The sequence below is a fragment of the Macrotis lagotis genome, chromosome 5 (assembly GCF_037893015.1).
Source record: "Macrotis lagotis isolate mMagLag1 chromosome 5, bilby.v1.9.chrom.fasta, whole genome shotgun sequence".
NCBI classification, from domain to species: Eukaryota; Metazoa; Chordata; class Mammalia; order Peramelemorphia; family Peramelidae; genus Macrotis; species Macrotis lagotis.
This window is the reverse complement of record NC_133662.1, coordinates 246,932,390-246,951,759: the sequence shown is the minus strand read 5'-3', so window position 1 is coordinate 246,951,759 and position 19,370 is coordinate 246,932,390. Positions and strand designations below refer to the sequence as shown.

Genomic DNA, 19,370 nt, shown 5'->3' with positions numbered 1-19,370 from the left:
GCAGTGAGTGTGCTGGACAAGGGGGTGGGACCTGCTTGGCCAGTCTGGTGACTGCACACACTCCCCGCCTGCCCTGCCCCCATGTATGCCTCTTAACTGCTTCCTGTCTTCCTTCCAGACCATGAAGTACCTGTCCAAGACACCCTGCAGGCACCAGAACCCAGAGATCCTCAGAGAATTCCTTGTAGCCATGAAAAGCCACAAGCTAACCAAGTAAGTCCTACATCTCCCCCTCCTTCCAGCAGGAAGAGGGGCAGGGAGAGACTCCAGGAGGGAAGGTAGACCTTGAGGAAGACCACCCTCAACAACTTGGCCTTGAAAATATTGGATTTGTCCTTTGTCAACATCAGCATGATGGTATTGAGATCTAGGTGCCCATTGTTCAGATGATGCAACTGAGGCTCAGTGAGGTCAACACTGAACTTAGAGTTCAGAGTTCTGACAGACTGTGAGACCTTTGGGTTTTCTGCGCTTCAACTTCCTCTTCTCTAAAGAGGGGATAAGGATCTCTATTCCACAGGGTGCAGTGAAAATGCTTTAAAAATTGGAGCAATCTATCTCCCCACCCATTTAAAAATTATTTTTATTGATCCTTTCTGGTTTTTTTAATTTCATTTTTCCCAATTACATGTGTAATATCACTTTTTTAAATTTAAGGCACTGGGGTTAAGTGACTTGCCCAAGGTCACATAGCTAGGTCATTATGAAGTGTCTGAGGCTGGATTTGAACTCAGGTCCTCCTGACTCCAGGGTTGGTGCACTGTACCACCTAGCTGCTCCTCTCAATTACATGTGAAAATATTTTTTAATATTTGCCTTTTTATTTTGAATTCTAAATTTTCTCCCTCCTTTTCCCTTCTCATTGAAAAGGTAAGCAATTTGGTATGGGATATATACATGTACAGTCATGCAAAACATATTTCCATATTAGTCATGTTGTAAAAGAAAACACTGCTCCCCTCCCAAATAACCCCAAGATGCTTCAGTCTATAGTCAGATGCCATCATTTCTCCGAAATGGGTAGCACTGCTTATCATAAGTCATTTGGAATTGTTTTGGATCATTGTATTGCTGAGAATAGCTAAGTCATTCCCAGTTGATTATTGAACAATGTTATTGGGTTCAGTGTTTTCCCTCACTCTGCTCCCATCACTTGGCATCAGGTCATTTACATAAGTCTTTCCAGGTTTTTAATGAGAGTATCCTATGCATAATTTTTTTTTAAGGTTTTTGCAAGGCAAATGGGGTTAAGTGGCTTGCCCAAGGCCACACTGCTAGGTAATTATTAAATGTCTGAGACCGGATTTGAACCCAGGTACTCCTGATTCCAGGGCCGGTGCTTTATCCACTGCGCCACCTAGCCGCCCCTATAATTTCTTATAATACAACAGTATTCCATTACAATCATGTATCACAACTTGTTTAATCATTCTCCAATTAATGGGCATCCCCTCAGAAGTGATACCTTTATCAGAGAAATTTGCTGTAAATTTTTTTTAGATTTGATGATTATGTATTTCCCTCCCTCCTAGCCTCCCTTACCCTACTCCCTCTTCTTTTTCCTCAAGTGCTTTGCCTCTGACACTCTTCCAATTCACCGTCCCTTCTATTGCTCCTCCTCTCTTATGATCCTTTATGTCTGTAACATTCATTTTCCATAATACATCCAGTTTCCCTTCAACTCAGTGTGCCATTCCTTATCAGAATAAGATATTTTTTAAAAGAGCAAAAAAAATGGCATTTCAATACAATTAAACAACACAGTGACCAAGTCTGACAGTGTCTGTATTATCTCACACTCATGGTCCCCTACCTCTGCTGGGAAAGCAGGGCAGGCCATTTTCTCAGCTTCTTTCCTGGGTCAAGCTTCTAGGTCTTTTATGATCCCCCAGGGTTCAGTTTTGTTGTTTTTTTTCCCCCTATTTACAAGGTTGTCTTTGTGGAGAGTCTTTTCCTGGCTCTGTCTCCTTAAGTTCTCCCACCCTTCTTTGGATTCTTCACCCTTGTTTTGTACGGTACAGTAATTTCCTACCACATCCATCTACCTACAAACCCACCCTCAATTTGTTTAGCCATTTCTTAACCTTTACTAACACAAAAAGTACTGCTATGTTATCATCTTCTAAAGTTAAAAAATCTTTTTCAATGAACAGAAATCTATTTTCTTTCCATTTCATTGAAAAATGCAAAAGAAAATCCTTTTAACAGTCTGAATCCATTTTTTAAAAACATTTCTTATGACCTGGTAATATTTCATTTCCAATTCCCACAGTGACCATAGCCAAAAAATCTATCTCAGGCTGTCCAGAGTCCATCACCTCTTTTGTCAAGAGATAAGATGTTACCACTGCCTGTGAAGTATCTCCAAGATACAAGTTTAGCACTTCAGTTCTGAAATCTTCTTAATCCGGGGATTTTTTTTTTCTTGATTTTTTTTCTTTCTGTTCATCTCTTTTTTTAAGAGCAGAATTCACAGTAAAATGGTTGGGAAGGAAAGTTCAACCACTAAGGACTTCATGTAAACAATTGACATATAAACAGTCCCTCCCCACTGTATTCACTTCAGCTCATGGTGGCTTGCCAACATCTCCTCCTGAGTTTGCCAATATTGCTCTTTCCCTGACTTTCTTTTGTGAGTTCATCTTGGAAAAATGCAAAGCATAATTAGGATCATAACATAGTTCTAGGCCTGGAAAGGACCCTAGAGATCATTTACCAGCCCCCTTATTAAAACAAGAAGGACAGATGACTTGTCCAAGGTCATTACAAGGTAGCAAAGACAGAACCTGGATTCAGCCCCCAGGTCTTCATTGGGGCCATATTACAGTGGAATTCCATCTTCCAGGGAACAAACAAGTGGTTTATTTCTTGTTCTTTGTTACAATAAAATGTGCTGCTGTGATTATTTTTGTGTGTATATATATATATAAATATATATGAATCCTGTTCCTTTATCTTTGATGTCTGATCTCTTTGGGCTGTGTTTAGCCTTTTTTTTTTTTTTTTTTTTTTTTTTAGGTTTTTGCAAGGCAATGGGGTTAAAGTGGCTCGCCCAAGGCCACACAACTAGGTAATTATTAAGTGTCTGAGGCTGGATTTGAACTCAGGTACTCCTGACTCCAGGACCAGTGCTTACCCTTCTTTTAAAAAATAATTTTTTATTACTTAAAATTTCTTTCTTGTAGTGACATTTTATTTATTTAAAAATTATGGGCTTGTCAATCATCAACATAGAAACATTTCTATATAAAAAAGAGGATTGCCTATGAAACTATCAATCTACCATGCTTAACAACTTCATTAATGTCAACCATATTTCTTTGATTTTTTTCCTGTTTCTCCTTTTTTGTTATCACTATCACTTCCTCATACTCCAACCCCAATCCCACCCTGATCACCAGTGACTATAGGCAAACAAAAACAGTCTTGTAGCTTACTGGGCATATTTGAAAATACACATCTCATTTTGAATCTCCATTTGAGCTCATCACCAACAGGTACTTTTCACTATCAAATTTTCTTGGCTCATGGCTCTTGATCATTAATGATCAGAGGAATTCTGTAGACTTTTCCAGAGGTTGTCCTTTGTAGTGTTACTAATATTGTATAAATTGTCCCCTTTACTCTACATCAGTTCATAATGTCTTCCTTCATCTGTTCCCTTCATCATTTCCCGTAGAACAAGTGTTCTATCACATTCATAATCCATAACTTGTCCAGGCATTGTCCCATTGCTCTGCTTCCCTTACTTTTTTTTTTTCAGAGAGAATATCTTGATGATCACTTTTATTTCCCTGATATGGCCAAAGGGTGGGGTTTTCTTTTTTCTTTTTTTTTAAATTTATTTTTATTAAAGATATTTGAGTTTTACAATTTCCCCCCAATCTTGCTCCCCCCCCCCCACAGAAGGCACTCTGTCAGTCTTTACTTTGTTTCCATGTTGTACCTTGATCCAAATTGGGTGTGATGAGAGAGAAATCATATCCTTAAAGAGAAGAGAAGTCTAAGAAGTAACAAGATCAGACAATAAGATATCTGTTTTTTTCCTAAATTAAAGGGAATAGTCCTTGCACTTTGTTCAAACTCCACAGCTCCTTATCTGGATACAGATGATATTCTCCTTTGCAGACAGCCCAAAATTGCTCCTGATTGTTGCACTGATGGAATGAGCAAGTCCTTCAAGGTTGAACATCACTCCCATGTTGCTGTTAGGATGTACAGTGTTTTTCTGGTTCTGCATCTCACTCAGCATCAGTTCATGCAAATCCCTCCAGGTTTTCCTGAAATCCTGTCCCTCCTGGTTTCTAATAGAACAATAGTGTTCCATGACATACATATACCAGTTTGCTAAGCCATTCCCCAACTGAAGGACATTTACTGGATTTCCAGTTCTTTGCCACCACAAACAGGGCTGCTATAAATATTTTTGTATTTTGTTTTGTATTTTGTATTTTGTATTTTGTTTTACCCTTTTTCCTCATCTCTTCAGGGTATAGACCCAGTAGTGGTATTGCTGGGTCAAAGGGTATGCACATTTTTGTTGCCCTTTGGGGCATAGTTCCAAATAGCTCTCCAGAAGGGTTGGATGAGTTCACAGCTCCACCAACAGTGTAATAGTGTCCCAGATTTCCCACATCCCTTCTAACAATGATCATTATCCTTCCTGGTCATACTGGCCAGTCTGAGAGGTGTGAGGTGGTACCTCAGAGAAGCTTTAATTTGCATTTCTCTAATAATTAATGATTTAGAGCATTTTCTCATATGGCTATGGATTACTTTGATCTCCTCATCTGTAAATTGCCTTTGCATATCCTTTGACCATTTGTCAATTGGGGAATGGCTTTTTGTTTTAAAAATATGACTCAGTTCTCTGTATATTTTAGAAATGAGTCCTTTGTCAGAATCATTATTTGTAAAGATTGTTTCCCAATTTACTACATTTCTTTTGATCTTGGTTACATTGGTTTTATCTGTGCAAAAGCTTTTTAATTTAATGTAATCGAAATCATCTAATTGGTTTTTAGTGATGTTCTCCAACTCTTCCTTAGTCATAAACTGTTCCCCTTTCCATAGATCTGACAGGTAGACTAGTCCTTGATCTTCTAATTTGCTTATAGTATTGTTTTTTTATGTCTATGTCCTGTAACCATTCAGATCTTATCTTGGTAAAGGGTGTGAAGTGTTGGTCTAATCTAAGTTTCTTCCATACTAACTTCCAATTTTCCCAGCAATTTTTATCAAAGAGGGAGTTTTTATCCCAATGGCCAGATTCTTTGGGTTTATCAAACAGCAGCTTACTATAATCATCTCCTGCTTTTACACCTAGTCTATTCCACTGGTCCACCACTCTATTTCTTAGCCAATACCAAACAGTTCTGATGACTGATGCTTTATAATATAATTTTAGATCGGGTAGGGCTAAGCCACCTTCTTTTGCACTTTTTTTCATTAAGCTCCTGGCAGTTCTTGACTTTTTATTTCTCCATTTGAATTTACTTACAAATTTTTCTAACTCATTAAAGTAATTTTTTGGAATTTTGATTGGTAGGGCACTAAACAGATAGTTTAGTTTTGGTAGAATTGTCATTTTTATTATATTAGCTCTACCTATCCATGAGCAGTTGATATTTGCCCAGCTATTTAAATCTAATTTAATTTGTGTGAGAAGTGTTTTATAATTGTTTTCTAAAAGATTCTGAGTCTATCTTGGCAAATAGACTCCTAAATATTTTATATTGTCCGAGGTTACTTTGAATGGGATTTCTCTTTGTAGCTCTTCCTGCTGTTTCTTGCTAGACATATATAGAAAAGTTGAGGATTTATGAGGGTTTATTTTATAACCTGCAACTTTGCTAAAATTGCTAATTGTTTCCAGTAGTTTTTTAGATGATTTCTTGGGATTCTCTAGGTAGACCATCATGTCATCTGCAAAGAGTGAGAGTTTTGTCTCTTCCTTCCCAATTCTAATTCCTTTAATTTCTATTTCCTTCTCTAATAGCTGATGCTAACATTTCTAATACAATATTGAATAGTAGTGGTGATAATGGGCACCCTTGTTTCACCCCTGATCTTATTGGGAATGCCTCTAGCCTCTCCCCATTGAATATAATGCTTGTTGATGGTTTCAGATAGATACTGCTAATTATTTTAAGGAACAGTCCATTTATTCCTACACTCTCTAGTGTTTTTAATAGGAATGGATGCTGTATTTTGTCAAAAGCTTTTTCAGCATCTATTGATATGATCATATGATTCCTGATAGGTTTGTTGTTGATATAATTGAGTATACTAACAGTTTTCCTAATATTGAACCAGCCCTGCATTCCTGGAATAAATCCTACTTGATCATAGTGTATTATCCTAGTGATGACTTGTTGTAATTGTTTTGCTAAGATTTTTGCATCTATATTCATCAGGGAAATAGGTCTATAATTTTCTTTCTCTGTTTTAACTCTTCCTGGTTTAGGCAACAGTACCATATTGGTTTCATAGAAAGAGTTAGGCAGAGTTCCATCTTTCCCTATTTTTCCAAAGAGTTTATATAGGATTGGAACCAATTGTTTCTTAAATGTTTGGTAGAATTCACTTGTGAATCCATCAGGCCCTGGAGATTTTTTTTTAGGGAGTTCAATAATGGCTTGTTGAATTTCTTTTTCTGAGATAGGGTTGTTTAGGTATTTAATCTCTTCTTCATTTAACCTGGGCAACTTATATTTTTGTAAATATTCATCCATTTCACTTAGGTTATCAAATTTATTGGCATAGAGTTGGGCAAAATAATTTTGAATTATTACTTTAATTTCCTCCTCATTGGTGGTGAGTTCACCTTTTTCATTTATGATACTAGCAGTTTGGTTTTCTTCTTTTTTTTAATCAAATTGACCAGAGGTTTATCAATTTTATTGGTTTTTTTCATAATCGAACTTTTGGTTTTATTTATTAATTCAATAGTTTTTTGCTTTCAATTTTATTAATTTCTCCTTTAATTTTTAGAATTCCTAATTTGGTATTTAATGGGGGATTTTTAATTTGTTCTTTCTCTGATTTTTTTAGTTGCATGTTTAGTTCATTGATTTCCTCTTTCTCCAATTTATTCATATAAGCATTTAGAGCTATAATATTTTCCCTGAGAGTCGCTTTGAATGAATCCCATAGGTTTTGGTATGTTGTTTCATTATTATCATTATCTAGGATAAAATGGTTAATTCTTGCTATAATTTGTTTTTTGGTCCACTCGTTTTTTAAAATGAGGCTATTCAGTTTCCAATTTGTTCTGGGTCTGTATCTTCTTGGCCCGGTATTACATATGACTTTTATTGCATTGTGATCTGAGAAAGATGTATTCACTATTTCTGTCTTTCTGCAGTTGATCATTACGATTTTATGTCCTAGTACATGGTCAATTTTTGTATAAGTTCCATGTACTGCAGAGAAAATGGTATATTCCTTTCTATCCCCATTCAGTTTCCTCCATAAGTCTACCATATCTAATTTTTCTAACAATCTATTTACCTCCCTAATTTCTTGTTTGTTTTATGATTCGATTTATCGAGATCTGATAGTGGGAAGTTGAGGTCTCCCACTAGTAGAGTTTTGCTGTCTATGTCTTCCTGTAGTTCTTTCAGCTTCTCCTTTAAGAATTTGGATGCTGTCTCACTGGGTGCATATATATTCAATATTGAAATGACTTTATTGTCTATGGTACCTTTTAGGAGGATAAAGTTTCCTTCCTTATCTCTTTTAATGCTATCTATTTTTGCTGCTGCTTTGTGTGAGATAAGGATTGCTACCCCTGCTTTTTTTACTTCAGCTGAAGCAAAATATATTTTGCCCCAGCCTTTTACCTTTACTCTATATGTATCTCTCTGCTTCAAATGAGTTTCTTGTAAGCAGCATATTGTAGGATTCTGGTTTTTAATCCACTCTGCTATTTGCTTATGTTTTAAGGGAGAGTTCATCCCATTCACATTCAAGGTTATGATTACTAATTCTTTATTGCCCTCTGTGCTATCTTCCCTCTGTTTGTATTTTTCCCCCTTTCCGCCCCTTTTATCCATATTCCCCAGTCTTTTGTTTCTGGATACCACCCCCTTCAGTGTGTTTGCCCTCCTATATCACCCCCTCCCCTTTCTTTCCCCTTTCCCTTTTTCCCTTTTCCCTTCCCTTCCTTTTGTTATTTCCCCTTATTTCCCCCACTCCCCTTCCCTTTCTCCGTCCCCCCCCTCCCCTTTTCCCCTTTTAATACTTGAAAGGTTAGATGTTTTATTTGTTAACTGTGTATGTGTAGGTTGACTTTAAGCCAAGTCTGATGAGAAGATTCAGGTGTTTCTCCTCTGCTCCCTTCTTCCCCACTATTACCATAGATTTTTTGTACCTCTTAGTTTAATGAGATTTACCCTATTCAATCCCCTCCTTCCTCCCGTCTCTTTCCTGTCCCCTTTTTTAGGGAGGTACTGTTTTTTTTAGATTATTCTAAGTCATAGAAAATTCTGAGTGTCTGTCCCTTCTAGTTTAGTATATTCTGTTGAATAGAGTCAAAATTCCTGTTCCCTTACTTTCTAATTCTTTGCCACTACAGAAAGACTTGCTATGAATATTTTTTACACAATGAGTCCTTTTCTCCTTTTGACAGTTTGGGGATTATGTAATATCACCAGGTCAGAGGTTAAGTGACTTTTGGGGCCTGGATCTTCTCTACCACTTCCAACAATTTTTACTTGCCATCTTTGCTGATCCTGTGGGTGAGAGATAGAGAGCTTCAAGATTGTGTGAATTTTCTCTCTTTCTTAGTGATTTGAGTGGTTTTTCTTACAGTTTCAGAGTTTTGAGAACCTGTTTTCAGGGTGGTTATAAGGTGGAAACTAGGTGGATGCCAGAGCAGTGACTGTACAGATGCCCACTGGGAAAATTCTTTTCTTTCCACCTACCCATCCTTTGCCCATCAGATCACCTAATGATCACTTTGGAGGGTGAACTGGGTGTGCCAGGGCGGTGACTGGCAAGGTAAGGTCCCACTCCTCCCTTTTTATTTTGGGTAGGGCAGAATGAGCAGACTTGAGTGAGTTGTGAAAGACCCCAGGTTTTATGACATCCTGCCTAACCTAACCTAACCTAGCCTTACCCTCCCCTCTCCCTAACTTGCTCATTACTCTCCAGTGCATTGCCATCCTCCTTATCAGTTAGGTTTATTACTTGTGTCCTTGCCAGGCTATCCTTACTTTCAAGTCATTCTTTCTCATTTGACCTCTTCTTTCCATTTATTCAACATTTCCCTATGTTAGTCAGTCGGTCAGTCAACAATCATTTATTAATTATCTGTTGTGTGCCTGCATCACTTTTTGACTGGACTGTTCCTTTGGCCTCCTCATTGGCCTTCCTGATTCTCTGCCTCCCCTCTCCAAACCATCCTTCTAAAGTCATGGTCACTCCTTTGCTCTGGGAATGTCTATGGCTTTCTGTTGACTCTAGCATCTTTATTTCATCCTTTTCAAATTTCTCATTTTTCTCTGAAAATAATTATGAATGTGGTAGCAGCTATGTGTTTGACTATGTTACGAATATATGTAATTTATGAACATATGCATTGTTGCTTATGGATTTTATGATAGGAATTTATTTAATTTAATGATAGAAATTTAATTTAATTTAATGATAGGAATTATCAAAAAAGTTTGGAGACTGCTACTCTAGAGAGATTAGATGTTTGTAAGGGGATCATTGTTTCCACAGTGACTACAGAGTTAAAGAGCAGGAAAACAGATGAAGCTGAACACTAGTTCTCATTGTGAAGCTGGACCTTGGAGGAGAGTTGAGAAAAACCCACATCTCTTTGCAGAGGTGGGGGATTGTGGGGGTGGGATACTACTTATACTTTCAGACATGGCCAATAGATCAGAGATCTAGAGCTTGGAGCCACCTTAGAACCCTAAGCTCACCCCTTATTTTACTGATGAGGGAGCTGAGGTTTAGGGAATTTAAATGACTTGCACGCCCAAGGAGTAAATGGTGGAACTGAGAGTTGAACTTAGCACTCCTGGTGTGGTTTGCCATTTCTTTATCTGGCTCTTCCTACAGATGAATATATGGAGGCAAACAGGGTGAAGTGACCTGCTCAGGGCCACAAAGCTTGGAAATGGATAATCCTGAGGCAGAATTTGAACTTAGGTCTTCTAGACTCTAAGCCTGGCGTTCTATCCACTGAGCTATTTAGATTCCTCTCTCTAGAGAGAGAGTTTGCAGATCTAGATATCTTTCTAGCTATCTGTACACACACACATATGTGGATATCTCTGTATGTGTTCTTATTTTTTTTACTTTTTTTTTTTTGCAAGGCAAATGGAGTTAAGTGGCTTGCCCAAGGCCACACAGCTAGGTAATCATTAAGTGTCAGAGGTCACGTTTGAACTCAGGTCCTCCTGACTCCAGGGCTGGTGCTCTATCCACTGCGCCACCCAGCCGCCCCTCTGTATGTGTTCTTTGATACACTTATTTACACACACACACACACACACACACACACGCCATTTATTTGTTAGAATGGATACAACCAAAGCAGAAACCTCACCAGGGTGGGAAGATGGCCAGATCTAGAATTAGAGAATCTGAATCCTGACCTGGTGGGACCGGGTTGTTGGGGGGGGGAGGTCAGTCGCCTGCTTGGGCCTACATTCTCTTAACTTTCTAGCTCTAAATCTGGGATCTTGTGAGCTGAAGGAGTCCCATTCACCTGGGGAAGGAGGGAGGGAGCCTTCATTGAGTGCCTACTGTATGCCCTTAGTCTTGACCTATAGGATCTCATTTGGTGAGGAGTCGGGGGAGACTTCCTGGAGGAACCAACTTAGGTCTGGATCTTAGAAGAGAAGGGTGAAGAGAAGCGTTTCAGCAGGTGAGGAAGTAGCATGTTCCAGAGAGTAGTGAGGCAGGAGGGGAGAGGACAAGCGGAGGGTCTGGCTGGGGGCTCATCATCTTGGGTTAGAATGTAGAATCTGAAGAGGAGAAGGGGAGATGAGTCTGAGAAGGTCAGATGAAGTCAGAATGTGCATTTTCAGTCACAGGCAGTTGGGAGCCACTGAGGTATCAGAACAGCCAAGGGATGGGGTCAGATCTCGTATAGTGTTTTTGGCAGATGCAAAATAATATCTTATTCCAGTTTATTTTATTTTTTTAAACATCACTATTCTTTTTTTTTTTTTTTTTTTTTTTTGCAAGGCAGTGGGGATAAGTGGCTTGCCCAAGGTCACACAGCTAGGAAATTATTTAAGTGTCTGAGGCCAGATTTGAACTTAGGTCCTCCTGACTCCAGGACTGGTGTCCTATCCATTATGCCATCTGGCTGCCCCTCTTATTACAATTTAGAATCTAAACTGGGTAGACCCCTGGGTGTGTTGTAAGGAGGACCTGAGTACAACTTTGCCCTCAACACTTACCCGCTGGTGTCCCTGGATAAGTCCACTTAACTGCTCTTTACCTCAGTTTCCTCAACTGTAAAATGGGGATTACAAAAGCATCTGCCTCCCACAGTTGCTGTGAGGATGAGATAAAATCACCATTGAAAAGTCCATAGTCCAGAGACCAACATGCAATAGGCACCTTCTCAGGGGGTCCCCAGGAAGTAGTTTGGTGAGTGGGCTCTGACAAGCTCCCCAATGAATTGAGAGCCCAACCCCCCGGTGGAGTTGCAGGGAGGGTAGCAGCCACGGTTTCCTTAGGTCCAGACCAGGCTGGACTTGCTGTCTAAGTGGGCAGAGGGGCATCATTGGGCCAGGCAGCAAGATGGCTAATTTGGATAGAGAGAACTGGTGCCAATGCCTCCTCTACCACCAGGGGGCACCACACTGCAGTTCAACCTCTGCCAGCCTCCAGTCCCTGGGCCACCCAGCTGGAAGCTTCCGGAGCTCCCTCCCACTGGCAATCGGCTTCTTTTTTTCTTCCTTTTCTCTCTTTTTTTTTTTCTTCTTGCTTTCTTACTTTTCCTCATATCTTCCTTCCTTCCTTGCTTCACTTTCTCTCTCTCTCTCCTTCCTTCCTTCCTTCCTTCCTTATTGTGGTTAAATGATTTGCTCAGGGTTATACAGCTAGTATGTAACATTTCCTTCTCTAGCTTATTTTACAGGTGAGGAAATTGAGGCAAACAGAGGTGAAGTGATTTGCCCAGGGTCACACATCTAGTGTGTGAGGCTGGATTTAAACTCAAGTTCTCCTGACTCCAGGGTTGGTGGGTGCTTCTTCACTGCACCCCCAGCTGTCCCTCCCTCTTGCATCTGATGCTCCGTCTTCCACTTTCAACATTTCCACTGATAGAATCAGAGCTTGTGTGATAGGCTCGCCAGTCCAGAACTGGGAGGGACCTTCCAGCCAGGTGTCAGAGGCAGGATTCAAATCTAGGTCCTCTGCCGAGGGGTAAACCCCTTGAGGTCTAGACTGAGATTCTTTTGTGTCTGTGGCTCAGCCTAGCCTAGGACCTGGCACATAAATAAATGGCTATGTTGAGTGATTGGTTGAGATTCTGGTTCAGTGATTTATCCATGGTCCTGCAGTCGGTCAGTAGCTGTAGTGAGATTTGAACTCGGATCCTCCTGACTCCTAGGCCAACTCTCTGTCCAGGAATTAACAGTGGCCCTTACAGGGGTTCCGAGGATTAAGGGAAATCTCCACTGTATAGTTTTCCCAGCATGTTTAAAGTCCTGCATAATTGTAAGTCATTTCTTCTTATGGTGAGGAGACCTCTGGGGTGTTGAGCTGAATTTAAATCTCCTCTGCCTAAAGTGCTTTCTTTGGCCTGACTTCCATTTAGAGATTTCCTCCCTAAACTGGTGATGACCTGTTAAATAAGAGCAGATGGACTGATATGGAGGGGAAAGCATCTTTAAAACTGGCCAGAGAGAAGAAGTGCCAGTTTCCTCCCGCTGATGGGCAGGAGGTCAGGCCCTTCTGGGAGCTGCTCACACAAGCCAGCTGGGGTTGGGGGTACCAGCTGAAGAGCTCAGCTTCTGAGGTCCCTCAGAGCTCTCAGTTTATGTTTTTGTACAAAAGAAATGCCCTGTGTCATTCCCCATCATTCAGAAGTCCTGTCTAGTCCAGTCACTTCCAGGGAGCTCAGTGCTCTCAGGTGTATCTATCTGTCCGCCTTATCTACCTACTACCTGTTTATTTACCTATCTGGATGTAGCTACCCATCCACCTGCTTATCTAATCTATCTAGATACAGCTTTCTTATCTACCTACCTGCCATCTGTCTAATTAATCTAGATAGAGCTGACTTCCTGTCTGTTTATATACCTACCTCTCTATGGATCTTATTTTTTACCTTCTTAACCTTTCTGTATCTATCTTCTAACTACCCACCAACTCTGTCTTATTTCTCTGGATATATTTATCTGTCTGTAGCTTTCGTATATCTTTAAAAGGAGTATAAATATTTGTATATATGTGCATATATATATGGATATAGATATGGGTAGATAGCAGTCAATATGCAGAAAATTATTAATTTATATAAATTTGACTCTCCAGAGACTGGTGGGTCCAAGCTCAGGCTCAGGGGAGGTGGCTCTGGCAGCAGGGCTTGCCCTTGCCAAGGGCTCCTGTCTTCTGGCCACTAGGGTTGCTCCAGCTGCCAGGGCTGAAGAGCTGCAGAGGGGTGGGGGATCACATAGAGCCTCAGGTATCAATAACTATGTCTATCTGCCTGTATCTACAAAAGAATTGGAAACAGATAAATAGATATATGGGTGGATGGGCAGATAGAGATAGATCAATAGAGATGGATGGATGCATAGATCTAGATGATCTATTCTATTCGGTTGGTTCACTAGCCGACTCGATGAGAGATAAGATTGAACTTGGCTCCTTTAAAGCTGATTCCAGCAATCTTTTTAGGTACTAGAGATACTGAAATAAAAGGAAAAACAGTCCTTTCCTTCAAGATGGCATTCTGCTGGAGGCCATGGCCTACAACTAGATACATATATTTCTAATTATTTGAGGAAACAGTTCACTGATCCTGGAGGGATCATGAAAATCATTGTGTAGGGAGCAGCCTGTGAGGGGAGCCTTCTCAGGAGAAGATAAAGAGGTGGAAAGGAGGAGGGAGGGCAGACCAGGGGGCAGTGTGTGCAAAGCATGGCGATGGGAGATGCAGGGGTGAGTTTGGGGGATTGCATCAGTACATCAGGTACATGAAGGGGAGGAATGGGAAATGAGACTGGCAGAGTAGATTAGAGCTGAATTGGGGAAGTCTCAAGATTTGCACTGTCCTGGAGGTAATGGGGAGTAGGGGGAGGTCAGATGGTTAGACCAGTGCTTGAAGAAAACTCCTTTGTGCTTACCTGCTTTACTGACATCGGGTAATCCGAAAGTCCGGTGATCAGAGCTGAAGCTTTTGCTGGGATGATTCAACAGTTTTTGGCCCCGTTCTCCAGTGACCTTGGCCATATGTTCTTCATTCTTGATTCCTGTGACCTTTTGCCCAAACAGACCCATCTTTTAGAAATAAATTCTTAAATGACCCAGAGGAGACAGCTTTTCTTCTCATCAGATGAGATCACTTTTCCTCCCATCACAAATCCAGTATCACCAATAAGACCATGACAACAATGCCTGGCAATTTAATTTACAGAAACCAAGGCAAGAGAACCATTTGCTAATGGAAAGAAACCCCAAGGCCCACGATCCCTCTGATGCTGTCTATGTTGCCAGAGAAGAGACAACGGTTGCCTTGGAACCCAGCCTTTCCTTTTTCTCCTTGAAACATAGATTAATTTTTTTTCAATTAACAAGCACTTTTTTTCCTCTCTTCCCACTCTCTTCCACTGGGAGGTAAAAAAAACTCAAAACCCTTTCATAACTAATTTGTACAGTTCAGCAAAACATTCCCACATTAGCTACGTCCAGAAATCTTGAGTGCTTCAGGTTTTCTGGATTTCTTGAGAGAAAAGAGAATACTTATTTCTAACCAGGCCCTGGGAGAAGACTTCAATGGAGGGGGGCTTCCAACCCCAGGAATTCTCGTGCTTAAAATTAAGCTCACTGCTTTCAGGAGGGACAGGAGAGACAGGCAGATACAGGGAGAGAGAAGGAAGGAGAGAGAGAGAGACAGAGACAGAGACAAATAGAGGGGAAGAGAGTATGTATTAGTTAAAAGTAGAGAAACAAGAGAGAGACACAGAGATGGGGAGAGAAAAACAGAGAGAGAGAGAGACCTGGAGAGAGACCGAGAGAGATGGAGACAGACGGGGTAGAGAGAGAGAGAGTGTTTAAAAGGTGGTCCAGTAGAGAGAGAGAGATGGGTCTGGAGTCAAGTATACAACCCACTTGTGTGACCCTGGCCAAGTCACTTGTGTGACCTTTGACTCACTTGAATTCCTCTCCTGTAAAATGGGGATAATAATGGAACTTCCATCCCAGGGTTGTTATGAGGATAAAGTACTTTGCAAACCTTAATGTCCCCTATAAATGCTAATTGTCATTGCTGATTGTACTTTAATTTTTAGTCTGTGGCCATCTTCAGGTCATGCCAGTTCTCAACAATCTTCTTGTCCTCACTGACTTTTGTGGCCACCGCTCATCAGGCAGGGTCTTCCCCCTGCTAGAGGGCAGGGGCCAGTTCCTGTGCCTCTGCACCTTCCTACAGAAGGACTTAGTAAAGACTGATTGATAGATGGAGCGGCAGCTCTGCTTCATTCATGGCTTTTGTCCTTTAAGCACATTGAATGATGGATGCCAACTATGTTGTAGGCACTTAGTCAAGATTGTTTATTTGGGGTTAAAACCTCTTATTGCCAGGGGCAGCTGGGTAGGACAGTGAGTAGAACGCCATCCCTGGAGTCAGGAGGATCTGACTTCAAATCTGGCCTCAGACACTTAAGACTTACCTAGCTGTGTGACCTTGGGCAAGTCACTTAACCACCCAGTGCCTTGCAAAACCAAACCAAACCCTTTCCCAGAAATTATGACTTTCTCGACTATCATGAGAATGTTTCAGATCAACAAACTATTAACATCACTGCTGTATTTAATCAGCCCACAGTCATTTATTTATTAAGCACCTACTGTGTCGCAGGCACAGTGCTAATCACCAAATGGACAGAGAAGGGTAAAAAACCATTGCATGCCCCTGTTGAGGAGACCCTAGTGTCATCCTCCTGAATTTTACAGAGGAGGAAACTGAGGCCTGGGAGGCCAATCCAAAGACTTTTTTATGTGCTTGACCCACTTTCAGTCCTGAATAAATGCTATTGGTTATTTCCGAGGCTCTCATCGAACAAGCATCAGAGGTGAGATTTAAATCCAGGGTCTTTGACCTCAGAGCCCAGCCTGGTGGTGGGAAACTTTGGTCCTCTTTGGTGTGTACTCTGGACCCCCATAGAGCTTGGTGCCTTGGGTGTATTGCTGCTTTGTTATCTCAGAACTGACCCATCCAGTTCTGTCCTCTTTGGGACTCATAGAAATGAGAGGACAAACAGGCCTTTCAGAGATGCTGCATTCATGGTTGGTGACATTGCTACTCCAGGCTTGTTGTTAAAAGTCTTTATTCTTATGGGAAAGATATTTTTTGGATCCTCTGAATGTGATGCCAGCTCTGGTTTCGTCCAAGGCTGAACACTTGACCTCCAGCTTTAGACTCAAGCGGTCTTTAAAAAGAACCCCCCCCCCATTTCTATCAATAGATTTTTTTTTTAAACATCATTTTCATTTCTGAATGTATCTCTTCCCCCTCCCCTACCTGGAGGATCATCCTAGTAACAATAATGAAAAAGAGAAAGGGGGAAAAAACACCAGTTCAGCAAAACCTGCCAGCTGGGGTGGGGGGGAGCACTGTTTGGCTTCCAAGTTCCCCCGCCTCTGCAGGGAGCAGAGAGGGACCCATTTTCTCAAGGCTTCCTTCAGGCCAGCCTGGCTCAGTTGTGCTGAATCAGAGTCTTGTTCCTCCTGCTCTGGGAGTATGGAATTCTGACCTGGGAGAAGCCTGGGGAAAGAGAGCAACTTTTTGAGGGCCGAACCTGGTGCTGATCGTCAGAGCAGGGGGCACCCCCCCCCCCTGGGAAAAAGCATGCTGTGAGGCGCAGTTCAGTAAAGTGGCCACTATGGGCTCAGCACTGTTCTAAATGAGGGAAAAGGCAATGGGGGAACTGAGGGCAAACACACACAGCGCAAGCCATATAGAGGACAAGTAGGAAATAACAGGGGGAAGGTTCTAGAAGCAAGAGGGCTTGGGAAGATTCTGTAGAGGGAACATAAAAGAAGCCAGGGTAGATCAGGAGACACCAGGAACATTCCGAACAGGGAGGAATGGCCAGGTGTGCAGTGATGAGGGTCTGCATCAGAGTTTGGGTAGCATTAGAGGAGAGGTGGGGATGTATTCGAGAGTTGCTGCAAAGGTGAAACCCACAGGCAACACAGCTTGAACATGAGTTGGGGGGTAGAGAAGCCTCAGGGTTAATGCCTCGATAGTGAGTCTGAGGGACTGGGGAGGGTGGTGGGGTCCTCTCCAATAACAATAACAAAGGAGTTTGTTTTGGCATATAGAGCTGGAGATGTCTGAAAGGCAGTTGGACATGTGAGACCGGAGGTCAGCAGAGTCTGGGGCACGAAATGGAGACTGGAGAATTATCAGTATGGAGATGGTCATTAAATCCATGGGAGCTGATGAGATAGAGGGAGAAGAGAGGAGAGCCACCCAGAGTTAGAGGGTGGAAAGAGAGTTCAGCCAAAGAGACAGAAGGAGCAGTCAGAGAGATAGGAGAAAACTGATGGAGACGAATGGACACCTGTGTGGCCAGGCTGAGGCATCAAGTCTATGGATTTATATTCCCAAAATTTAATAAATTAGTAATTAAAAATATTCGATTTAATTAGAAGTCCTACTTTGATTTCGTCCTTGCCCTACTCAGCAGCTTTTGGTAGATAAAAGACTTCTTTTTTTCTCCATAGGACAAAGTTCAGAATCCTCAGCCTGGCATTCAGGTTTTCCTTCTTGATGCTCTTTCCTTACTACTTTTGCATAAGACTTCGAGCCAGGCTGGGTCATTCAGTTCTGTAGTGGACTTCACCCAGAGCTGCCCCACAGGCCTCCACAAGTCTCTCCACCTCTCCCAGAAGCCCACCCTTGTTCTGCAAGGTCAGACTCGGGCCCCTCAAGCTCCTCATTGACTTAGCTCAGCTGGAGGCAATGGCTGGGCCATTCATAGCTATGGATTAGAGAATGGATGAGAAAGCTGAGGCCCAGAAGGCTTAAGAGAATGTAAAGTGAGTGTTAGGGCAGGGGTCTCTTTATCACTCATGCTGTGGCCTGAATGCATGGCCCTTTGCCATCTCTCCATTTTGAGACATTATGAATGAATGAAAAAAATTATTTTAAAATTTAATTAATTTAATTTTTTTTTTCTTTGGAAGCAATTGGGGTTAAGTGACTTGCCCACCCAGTTAGTAAGTGTCGGAAGCTGGATTGTAACTCATCAGATCTTCCTGACTTCAGGGCTAAAACTCTCTCCACTGCCCCACCTACTGTCCCATATTTACATGGGGGAAAAAAACCATTTATTAAGATGGATTGTGTGCTGTTGAGCTGGGAATACAGCAACAGAAGGGAACCAAGTCCTGTCCTCCAAGAGCTTGCATTCTGATAGGGAAAAAGCAACGCCCATGTAGTCCAGCGGTGGTCATGAAGGGTCTATTGGTTTAAGAAATAATAGGAATGGCAAAAAGTAGAGCCTTGGGAGGAATGTCAGATCGACAGAGCCTCTGCAGAATTGATGGTGATGCTGATTTGATTGTGGTTCTGAAACTGGAAGGAGTCAGGGTGGGGAAGGAACTACCTGGATGTTGGTTTGGAATTTAGGGAGAAGATGGTGGGGGACTAAAGTAATAGAAGGGCTTGGGAGGCAAGTCCCCAGTTAAACTGGGACCCCAGGGTTCCTGAGATGAAAGTGTTAAATCTTCAGAGTATACTTTCTTCACTTGGAGGCAAAGCAAGATGAGAAGATGGTGGGAAGAATAATTGTTGAAGTCTTTCTTTGTTACTTTTCAAATGCTAATATGATGTCTCCCCAGTTAGATTAGATTTCCAGTTTTCCATTGTCTCTTTCATCTCAATTAGATTATTAGCTCCTCAAGGGCAGAGAACATATTTTATGTTTAATATTCTTCCATAGTTCTAGCCCATCAGCACTTGAAAAGTGTTTGTTGATCTTGTCAATTTTTATGAAAGAATTTATAGAGTATTTTGTTGTTCATTTGTTTTTTAGTTGCGCCTGATTCTTTGTGACCCCATTTGGGGTTTTCTTGGCAAAGATACTGGAGCAGTTTGCCACTGCCATCTCCATTCATTTTACAGATAAAGAAACTGAGGCAACAGAGTCAGGTTAAGGGTC

General features: G+C 41.4%; 1 protein-coding gene across 3 annotated transcripts in view; it reads left to right on the top strand.

Moving 5' to 3' along the window:
* CRCP (CGRP receptor component) overlaps positions 1-19,370 on the top strand; it is a 51,712-nt gene that overhangs the window by 20,631 nt on the left and 11,711 nt on the right. For all 3 annotated transcript variants that reach the window (XM_074189308.1, XM_074189307.1, XM_074189309.1), the window contains exon 4: positions 119-213. In XM_074189308.1, the coding sequence (XP_074045409.1) occupies positions 119-213 (95 nt within the window). The remainder of the gene's footprint in view (positions 1-118; positions 214-19,370) is intronic.